General features: G+C 37.8%; 1 protein-coding gene across 1 annotated transcript; it reads right to left on the reverse strand.

Moving 5' to 3' along the window:
• Window positions 1-1822: 1822 nt before the first annotated feature.
• Window positions 1823-11305, reverse strand: LOC145766303 (betaine--homocysteine S-methyltransferase 1-like). Its single transcript, XM_082577983.1, has 7 exons — window positions 11035-11305; window positions 10166-10357; window positions 9754-9916; window positions 9080-9253; window positions 4321-4451; window positions 2807-2904; window positions 1823-2581 (listed from the first exon to the last, which is right to left on the reverse strand). Exons 1-7 carry the CDS (start codon window positions 11284-11286, stop codon window positions 2482-2484), a joined length of 1110 nt encoding a protein of 369 aa, XP_082434109.1. The 5' UTR covers window positions 11287-11305; the 3' UTR covers window positions 1823-2481.
• Between the last annotated feature and the right edge of the window lie 258 nt (window positions 11306-11563).

The raw sequence follows: 11563 nt of genomic DNA on the forward strand, positions 1-11563 counted from the left end.
TTAAATAAAAAAACGTAACTTTGATTACATTTGCTAAACAATTTTGCAGTTCTGATGATGTGTAGGCCATAATTACAAGCCTACATTTTTTAACCTTTAATAAGCCCAGATTTGTTTCTGCCTCGGAGTAAAATTCGGTTAGCCTACCATGGTTCTGTTAAACGCAGTCTACCTCAATGCAATTTATTTTAAACTTCCCATTACCTTTGAAACTTTTTGTACAGCCTGCGCCACTGATTTTTTCTCCCAAGGTTAGGGCATACACAAGCCTACTGACGAGTGAAATACTGAGTAAGCCTGCTCCATCTTCGTTTGGTTAGTTTTGAATCTTAATATTTATCCTCGGACTGACAAAGCCTTTGATAGGTTATTCCTGGAAGTTTTAAATACTTGTACCACTACTACCACTGTACCACTTAAATACTTTGAACCACTGACGCAGGGCCGGTTACCGAGATTGACACAGTGAAGTTTCCAATTGTTGTTGAATAGAAGTAATTGTTCTTTCAAAGCCCGTGGCCGAATTCAAAAAATTGTGGATGAATTTCGCATATGCCTTCATTTTTATTTGTTGTGAGTCTTTTTCGTGGTGTGTGTATCTTATTAAGCTGCTGTTGCAAAATTGCATATTCAGTAGCCCAACATTATTGCAAATAAACTTAATTAGAAAAGAGAAATGGCCAGGGTTTATTATCCATGCTCCATAGAGCGCTAATAGACACACGTAAAAGTCCCCAACGGCAATATTTCTGGAGAAAGAGGGCAGTGTCTGACGGGCAGGCATCCTGTAAGGCCGGCCTCGATGAACAGAGCACCCGGCAGCCCATTTCCCTGAAGCTGCACGTTTCGATCTTATTGGACCGCAGTGGACGTGGAGCTGGCCAAGAGTGTGTGCGTACTATAATAATAATAATCATGCTTTTATTTGTGTAGCCCTCACGTAGTCACGACCACCTTAAACAACCATATAAGCGAATGGCCTTTGTCTCAATTTGGACCTTTTTCCCACGTCTTTTCCATCACAGACTGGGCCTCCAAAGGCATATGCGACATCACCATTCAAAGCCAAATTTGATTTGAAGACAAACCGATGCTCGGACACGAACTGGAGCCGACGATAATATATGCGTTGATTGAATAATGGGTAAAACTTGGAATATAACCAACAATTGCCTACTAAGGCTAAACTTTCAAGTCAAGCTAAGTATCGGTGCTTCTGGAGTGCCCCCCTCCAATCAAATGAGTCACGCTGCGCCACTGACCAATAGTCTACCGTACGCAAATGACATGTACGCAATCCATCCATCAATAATCACAAATGAACATCTGAAGAATGGGCTTCAGATTGCCAACACCTCATCATCATCCAAGTTCTGTTCACGATTCTTTCCTTGGAGCGACTTCAATTGCAGTGACTCTGAATAGTGTGATTGAGAATCCAAATCAGCTTCAAAGCTCACATTAAATCGTTTTTAAACTATATGTTGATTTGAAATAAACTAAGTTACATTGTTTTCTTTTCGTGGTAGACATAGTCGATGAGAAATGCATGTTTGGCCAGCGGTCTAACCCGGATAGGCATATTTGGCCCGGCAATATGAAATATTGCACCTATATATTATGGTAACTTACAATAACAGCCACTCTGCCACTTGCACTAGGGGTCTCTATTTCAAGGTAATTATGAGATTGTGACAAACGTTTTTTTCCATAGTCTACTGAAGTTTTGATAATAGAAGTTAATGAATGCAAACGAAGCTGTTTTTTGATACTTGTGTACCGGTAACAGATCTATAAGCTACTACAACTATCAACAAGCGGAACAAATTAATAAGCATGATGGAGAGAAAACTATTACAACATCAGTAATAAAAACATGCAGCGCAATAAAGTTTAGAAAAAAACACTTTTGCTTTAGCCTGGCAAAGCTGTACGTCCAAAAACAAGCATTCAAATTTGAGAGCTTTGAAAAAGTTCAGTGAGCACCCAGTAGCCTATAATTAGCCTACTGAAGCAACAGTGGCTCAAAAAAAAAGGCCACCTTTTCCAAATTTTTAACACGTTAAGCAGAGTGCAATATAAAGTTTGCCCTGACAACCAATAAATTATATGACTGTCTTCACCAGAGCCAGTTCATAATGTAGCAATCTAACTTGATACAGTGACGATCTACACCAGATAAAATACTCTTTCAAGTCCAAATATAAGCGTGAAACTTAGCCGAATTTTACTTAATAGTTTCACAACCTCAAGTTGTTGATTGACTGTTTCATCACCTTCATATAGTAAATACCGTCATTGTATCGTTCAATTACTATTCTTGTACTATCACACAACGGCTAAAAGCAAATACGCTAATTATTAGTATCCTCATCCTCATGGTACTTGCAACTAAAATCGCCAATCCAATGCATTTGTCAACTTTTGCAGTATAAAGCTTTCAAATACACTACGCTACTTTATGCAACTCGAAGTTCATGATTAAGAAGATACAACATCACATTCTTCTCTTTCGGAACAAGCAGCATTAAAAGGTCGTCCAGAACATGGCTTTCTTGCATACCAGTACTCCTTAGAATTTCTGTAATCAGGAAAACAAAGATAAACCAGTTAAATCAATTGGGTACAAATTTATTTGACGATTTTGGTAAAGTCCATTTTGTTGTACAACAGCGGTGTAATTTTATTTCCAATTCAATGCCATTTCGGTGTTTCACCATCACAACAAAACCAATGGCCCACAACATCATCCAACAAAATACAAACAATATAGAAACAGCTAAAGGGGAAAATTACACCAACTTACTTTTTTGCAACGTTTGTAAAGGCATTCAGGGCTAACAATTTTCCATGAGGAGGACACATATCGTTTACTGGAGGATCCTTCTTGCGTTCTGGTGCCAACTACAAGGAAAGTAGCAAAGCGCATAAATCGTATGAGCTGACAATTCTTAAGCCCACTATGTTTTAGTCACATAAACCTACCAATAGCTTTATGCATACTTTCGAAAACGGAATGTTTTTGTGGAACATCAATAAAAGGCTTATATTGTAAAGAAATTAATGAGCTGTCGAAGAAAATAAAGGGTTTTCTACTGTGCTTAGGCTACTCCATGAGTGTTTTATAATTAAAAAAAAGCACGTAAAAAGGGATACACGTAGGATAAATTCTACTGCCAACTAATGACCTTTAAGCCTTAGCCAACATTCTTAGAACCTGAAATTCACAGATTATCTGATGACACCGAAAGTGAGTCTTAAGTTATCCTATCAAGGATACGTGCAACTTTGAAAGACCAATCTTGACAGCAAAACGATCGTGTAAGTTTTTGTTATTATCTGATAGTGAAGAGTGGGGCTTGTCGGAAAGTTTTTTTTTTAAAGTGAAATTTAAAACAATTGGTGCATAACCTGACAACTTGAAGCGGCTTAAATTATCATCTATGATGTCCTCTATCATACAACCAAAAATAAGTATCGAGTCAATTCAGCTTTTAATGAAAATTTAAAATAAACAAACATACAATTGTTTTTTCAACTAACCCCATGCCTGGGGTTAGTTGAAAAACGTCAGTTTAATGCCCACTAATGAACTGGATACTCTTTTTTCAACCAACAAACGTTTACATGGGGTTGTAAGCACATAAGTTTACTTGCTTTAAAATCAAAATGCAATGAATTCCACATCTAATCCTCGGAAAAACATTTTTTAATAAACGCATTGTTAAAACTTGTGATGCCGCATATATAGCACTTTCCAAGTTATTCAAATTAAAATTTTACACTGTATGTCTGCTTAAAACAGGTACATTGGAACTTATACTACTTATTATCGTACCACGACGATATACTCGTAACATACTACATAGTCATACCGCTATCAAAACATTTTCCAACTAACCCCACCCACTATTCTCCAATTAGCCCCATTAGCATATGACAAACTATTTTCCTAAAATATTCAAGCATGGTGCAATAAACTAAAATTTGTTTATTTCTTAGTGTTGTAGAACACCTACAGCTGACACACCAAAAAACTTCTTCCTATCTTTAACGATATCGACGCATGAGATGTTTTTAAATACGCTAAAAAATTTACTTCGAAAGTAAGAAAACACAAAATTGTCAGCCAAACAAACATACCTTGACTCAACAAATCGAAACTAACATGGATTGTGTGTTTTTATATACTACTTCACATGTTTGCAGTAAATATTTAAAAAAGTTATGGAGAGTTAAAAAAAATGATTATTTTTCAACTAACCCCGCCTTCCAACTAACCCCACTCTCCCCTACTACTATAGTTTAGTAAGAACTTGCTTCTTGTGCCATGGCTCGTATGTGATGTGGCTCCATTCCACAGCAGCCTCCAACATAGCGAACACCCAACTCATAGGCAGACCTGGTGAACTTGTGAACCTCGGTTCGTGTGCACGTTCGAGAGTCCAGGGCTGTGAAACATTTTTAGGCTCTTACAAACAAGAAATCAAACGCAACGATGTCATGTCAACAAATGAGAGATACCAACATTCCCGATTTGGGATTGTGAAGTTGACAAGAAACCGCATACCATATCACCAACCGCAGATTCATAACTCCTCAAATGCGGCGCCGAGACAAAGTGGCTTTCATGACCAAACAAGGGTTGTACGATACTTGCCTTGATCATGTTAAAATATCGACGACTACTGAAATCGTTTCGATTTTTCGTTTATTGTATCCAGGCTTACGCTCTGTGGTTGAGGATTTAGATTAAGTAGACGGAAAGGCAAGCAAGCCAGTCTCAGTATTCACTTTCAGGCATGCCACTAAGCGTCTTGCTAAAGACACAAGCACCGTAGCACGAGCTTTCGAACAGTGTCGAACCGGCGTGGTTTCGTGCGTCGTATTAAGATTCTCATCACACGGCTATGTAGCCGACGTGCATCGTTCTAGGGGGGGGACTTAGACCAAAAGTTATGCTCTAACCCCCTGAAAATATGGAGAAACATGTAAAAACACCAACCATCTTACTTTTAACGCGTAAAAATAACGTTTACCCCCTTGAACATAGGGGTTGAAAGTTTTGGAATTTTTCAAAATTTTTACTGTTTGTGGTACGTAAACAGTGACTAAACACTACTTTTTTGATTCAGTCACAATTGTTGTGATTGCTTCACTGAAGTCTTCCATTGTCACATCAGTCTTTGATACCATATTTTCAAGGTATAGTTTCAAGTTTGTTATGTATGTGTGAAGTGGAAGCTTCTTGTGTCCTTTTTTCAGCTTAAAAATATCGCTAGTTTTGGGAATGGATAACGATGTGTCCCTGGCGTAACGTATTTCCCTGTACAATCTGTCTGTCTTGGTCCTTTCTGCTTGAATTGAATTTGCGTAATTGTCGAGCTCCATTGGTGAAGTAAACGGTCCACCTAAGGATTTGAGAGCTGCAAGATCTTTTTGGCGTCTTTAGTCTAGTGCAATATTAGCGGACATTTTGTTTTCTGATATCGTTTTTTGCAAGTTATCTTGAAGTTTTCTCCACTCTAGCTGCAATTCGGGAATAAGGATAGTTTTTTTGGTATAACGTTTGAAAGATCCAGAAGGCATACTTTCAATTAGATCTTGGGATTTATTTTTTACTTGTGATGAAGAGGCTGCTGGTAGTTCTCTGGCCCCTCTGCGAGATAGTTCATAGTTAATGAACCCAACACTTCTCTCAGAGTCAATGTTGTGGATAGGCACTTTTTCCAGTTTTTCCTGATCCATGTGGGCTAAGGATATATTTGCCTTTGGGTTATGATCTCCGAATCCAAAAATGTTTCCTTTTTGTCTCTGGAATGCTTCAGCGATAGTTGGAAGAAGAACTTGTAACATGCTTTTAAGTTGTGCTTTGTATGTGGATGTCACTTGTGCAATGCTTGCACATATTTCTGGGCTGTACTTTGTGGCATGAAAACGATCGGATGACACGAATTGGAATGCAGGGTTATCAAGATCGAATAGCTTTTCAGGATTTGTGTTGTTCAGATCCTCATAAAGTTGATGGAATGCAGGTGTTAGTTTAGAGTATGTGGTAGTTTGGGACAGAGTGAGTGACAAAAAAGGTTCAACCAGATGTAAACCCAGAAGAGCTCCAATACAAAACATAACCTCTAAAAATTCGATGTCAAGGAAAGACCTAACAATGCATGCTAGCTGATTTGAAACATGACAAAATTTACGCAAAAAATCAGCTACGTCTTCCATATGATACAATACAATAGCGCAGGACAAAGTCAAACGATTAAATCTTTCATCTTTGAGGCTTACTGATAGATTTTTTCTTGGGGCAATGTGAAGGTCAAAGTCTCTGGCTTTATTCCATGGTTTGTGATCAAAATCATGATTAATTAGCCTTGTTATGCAATTAAGAGCTTGTTCAGTGACACTTCTTGCTGATGAGGTTGCATTAACAAGAAAGTTTGCATAAATTTTGTCTCTTCCAATTGCGTTTTCCAAACTTGCCCAGTGCTTACTTATTTCACGATTGAACATCAAGCTTGGATGAATATTGCAGAAGACATGATCAGGTAGTTTTTTTGTTTGAAACTTTTCAGCCACTGTGTGGTCCACTTGAAAATTATGTGAAGTTTGATCAGTCAACACAAAGTCAATCTTTTCATATATATCTTTAGCCTCCACATCACTAGCCACAGAGAGGATCCGTAGTGTATTCATTTTCAAGTCTGCCAAATTAGCTCTGCTTTCTGAAACAATGGACAAGGTAGGCAGTGCTCTATATTTTCCATTTATTATTATTCCCTGTACAATGAAAGAACCAGCTCCTTGTTTTTTTGATCCGTCATTAGCATATGTAATGGCTGCATTATTCTCAGAAAACATAATTTCTTGAACAATGGAATCAAGAGCCATTGTTTCGATGCTTTTGCCGGTTTTCCTTATAATATGTCTGTCCGGCAAAGTGTCCAAATCGAGTTGATCCGGGTCACTACCATGAAACTTCCAAGTTCTTCCAAACATCTTGTTTGCTGTTTCCACGATAGCTGCCTCTGCTTGGAACTGAGACACATGATAAACACTTTTTAGTTTGTCCAAGGTTTCATAAAATTCACTGCGAACATTTCGCAAAGTAAGTCGAACATGCTGGTATTGCTTTGCCATAGTGTCATCAACCACATGATTAATAGCTACTTTCCTCCTCTTTGGCTTAGGCTCTTCATCATCAGTTGGAGTGTCGTCTGAAGTGACCTCAACAGCACTAGATTATTCAGAGTCTGAAAGCATCTCATTTAATTCAGTTAAACCTTCATTATATTCTTCCGTGATTCTTTTTTCGGAGCACCTCAATCGTTCAAGAGCATGAAGATCTTGCTTTCGCCTTTCCATTGTTTTACACCACTGTTTGTCAATGTAATCCTCACAATACATTTTTCGTTCTGAGCGTTGATCTTTCAGAAAGTCCCATTCCATACTGGTCATCGTTACTCCATGGCGAGCTTCAAGTTTTTTTCTTTGAACGTTATTTTCACAAAATATATCAAAAACACCACTGGATCTGTCATTGAAGTCATTCACTCGTTTCTGATGCCGATTGTTTTGACGAGATTTTCTTATTCTCAAAAGATACATAAATTCATCATAAATTTTAACAACACGATTTTTAATTGCAATAGTGGAAACTGTATACAAATTGCAGAACAACCAATGTTCTTGCAACATCATTGCTATCATACCAGCAGCATCCAATTTACTTCTCTCATTTGCACCTGCTCTCTTAGGCTGTAACAAGTACAACATATTTTCAAGGACTGCCTTTTCTACAGGAAGGGTTCCTGCTGGAAAGCCAGCTGCTTCAGTGTAAACAACATCACCTAATTTCTTTTTTGCTTTGGACCGAGTTTCAAAAGCAGACATTATTAGGTGTAAATAGACTGCTAACTGCCCAAAGGGGATAATAGTACACTTTCAGATTTCTGTATCTTCAATATAATATAGGTTTATAGTACATCTGAAAAACAATAAAAATCAATGTTTGCTCTGGGTCTGTTTTGGTTATGGTATACTTGACTGCAATATTACAACATACCATCAAGGTGTTGGCCAAACAAAAGTTGTTTCAAAGAGCAAATTAAACCTTATCCTCAAAATAAATCAAAAAATCCAAATAAGGTTAAGGGGCAGTGGCCCCTGCTCCATCCCTCTCTACACCATAGTAAAACTCTGTAGATTTAAAACTGAACCAAAATAATCATTTTATTGCAACTGTTGTACTGATAGTCACCAATGGCTAGGTTGGTTTCGCCACAAGCTATAGCCTAGCTTCTACAAGATTGTAGGCTAAGAGCTGTCAGGCATTAGCCTAATATGGCCTACTACAACTTTAAATTGTATCTAAATCAGTACTCTCTTCTCCATTGGAAAGGCTTTATACTCATTGATCAGGCAATATTCCAATGTAAAGTAGCCTAGTTGCCTTGCACTATCACTCATACTAACGTGTACAAACAATCAAAAGGCACACGCTTTTTATGACATAGTCTCCATAGCAGAACACATGTTGCCATTCACAAAAAAAAATACTATTTTTTAACTTAAATTCAATAAAGTGTGTCACTAAACAACTAAAATATCTTTCTACATACTGGTAAATTATCAAAAACTGCTTAAAACTACAAAGGAACAAGTTTTGCGAGATAAAATGTGTTAAGACTTGATCGTATTGCTTTATATGGCAACACTGCAAGAAAATATCCAAAATCTCAAAGTGGTCATCTTCAAGGGGTATGTTCAAGGGGGTAAACGATCTTCCAGAGGCATAAATTTGGGCTTGTTGGAGTTTTTATATCTCGGTCCATATTTTTAGCCCATTAGAGAACCGTTTTTCGCCAAAAAGCGTTCTAAGTCCCCCCCCTAAGTCGTTCTGATACGAATGTAAAAAGGCAGTTGCGTTCGATTCTTGAACTGTCCAAGGATATAATATGCACACGATAAAAAAAAGTGTTGGAGACAATATTGAAAGTAATTATAACAACATAAAATCTCAATATACTCAATAAATAAGTTGTATACTTTTCTGAAAAACTTCGATATTTCTTACACAGAGGGAAATCAGGAAGACAAAGGTAACCGTTCAGTTCGTCATCTACTTCAGGGCATCGCCACCCAAGTGGCTGGCACATGAGTGCGGTTGGAAGGCCTTCCTTGTCCAGCGCATCTTTCATTCGCTTGAGAGTTTTCAGCATGGTGTCAAGATCGTACAAACAGTTTAGCCCTGAATGCGACAGGAAAAAACAAACACACAGGTTACCTGCTTTTTACAGAAGCATTATACAGATGTTCTGTAATACCAGGGTGTGAAACTAAGTCGCTAAACTTAGATCTTAACAAGATATTGTGATTCAACAGTCGTCAACATCCTTTACACACGATGTTTTATTTTATTATTTTGCAAACGATACTAGCAAGAAACGAATGGTTTTGCATGCAGCTGTAAAATGCCTGTCAAACACACCAACTGCACGATATTTAAGCAGTTAATGTTCATAATGTAGTTACTTTTAGGGACAAAACTTCCAAACAGCCATTATGCAAACACTTGCTGCAGTCTGATACAACACTGTAATTTGCAAACCTGATTAGAAATACCAAATGCTATTTCTACACTTTCCCTGTGCTCTAAACTTGTAAGAGTATTACCCATACTAGGAAGAACATATTGAAGTAGCCTATAAAGTTATTATTATTAAAACTAAAGGGGTAAAAAGTATTTACCAATTAAATGAGCTCCGGTCTTTGCCAATCTAACAGCACACTCTTCGACGGATACCCCATTTAAATCTCCCTTAGGTCCTATCCGCATGGTGGCGGCCATAGGCTTCTTTGCTCTCTTCATCACATCAATGCAAATCTCTATTTCTTCAACGTGACCAAAAAACTGTAAAAAACAAAAGATATATTGATAAAACATGAGTTCTGTTGCAGGTATTTTAATTAAATGTTAACAGGTTCAAAGTTGGATCAGTTACTAATTGCTATGAAGCCGGGGGTGCTGATACGTTGATGATATCATTGTTTATGTTGATGATACGTTATATTTTCTGTATGTGAGCAGGCCTGTGTTTATATCCGAGTCTTGGTAGGCTACCACACTTTGTTCATAAAAACCTTATCGTCTATGACGTACTTCAGCGAGCACAAAATCGACATCATGCTCAATGAAAACATCGAGCTGATTTTCAAATTCCTTCCTGACAACAGCTTCGCCCTTCCCTGTGACGTAAGAAGGCACTGGAGACAACCCCCCGCATATAATAGCATCTCCTTCGTTGGCGACTTCTCGAGCAATCCTGCATGCCGCTTCATTGATGTCCTTTGCCTTAAATAACGTTTAGTTTAGTTTCGTAAGATTGAAGAGGACATCTTGTGATGTCGAAAACGTTCGATACTTAATTTGTTGCGTAGTTTTATGTTTATGTAATAAACTTGAAGATGTTAAACTTGATCACGTTGCTCGGCTTCGTAAGCCTATGGTTCAACAAGACAAACTCTCTACCGAAGCTATTTCGTAAGATTATTTAAGAGATTAAGTTAAGAGGATAGACAGTTTTAATTTATTCATACACTGAGCTGCATCGGAGCTTTTAATCGAGCGATGCTTTGATTTAATGGTTTGATATTTGAACCTTCATCCTCGGACTGACAAAGCCTTGATAGGTTATTCCTAGTAGTTTCGCATACCTGTAATGAAGAGGCTATTCACGTAGTGCCGGTTACCAAGATTGGCAGAGAGAAGTTTCCGATTTTTGAATTATTTTATCCATAAATTAATGTTCAGCAAACTACCCTAAAACTAGCCAGTTGCAAACTAGACGTGTCATTTCAATGGTAAGCACCTTCATTTAAAAGCCCATTGTGCGAAGTTGACCTTTTTGACATCGGCGACCACGGTATCAAATAACAAAAAAAAATACGTGAAAACATTAAAACAAAAGTAAAAACGTGCAATAGTCTCCACAAAAACAACGTCTAAGTAAAAATAAAGTTGTGAATCACTTTAAACGACGCAGCTTTCGTGCAATCCAATTTTCCATCGCTCGAGTAAAAACATGGCGTTTGAAGGACGTCAGCTCCTGCTCGTAAATATTCTCTTAAAAGTTGGCGAACTGCATCAGGATATAAAAGAACAGCTTCCGGTGTCCACGGTCCTGGTCTGCAGTATCCTCGCTTTTCCAGCGTCATACACATGCTCCCATCTCCTATCACTGGACCATCGGCCAAACGCTCAAGCAATCCTTTCTTCGACATCACAATATTTTAGCACATTAAACCTACAACAACCAATCGATTAGTCTAATTCATTGCCGAACCGTTATTCCCTTCCTGCCATTGATTTGTATGCCAACTTTTAATACTGCAGTGAATCCGGTCAAGAGTTGTCTATCTGTCCTAATATCTCTCTTCCTTACTTTGCTTTCAGTTGTGATCACCCTATTTGAGTCATCTTTTTCAGTGACCACATTTTGATATTTTTTTTTACTGTTTGAACGAATAAGCTATTTTTGACACCTTCATTGCTGTAATT

The sequence above is a fragment of the Aplidium turbinatum genome, chromosome 3 (assembly GCF_918807975.1).
Source record: "Aplidium turbinatum chromosome 3, kaAplTurb1.1, whole genome shotgun sequence".
NCBI classification, from domain to species: Eukaryota; Metazoa; Chordata; class Ascidiacea; order Aplousobranchia; family Polyclinidae; genus Aplidium; species Aplidium turbinatum.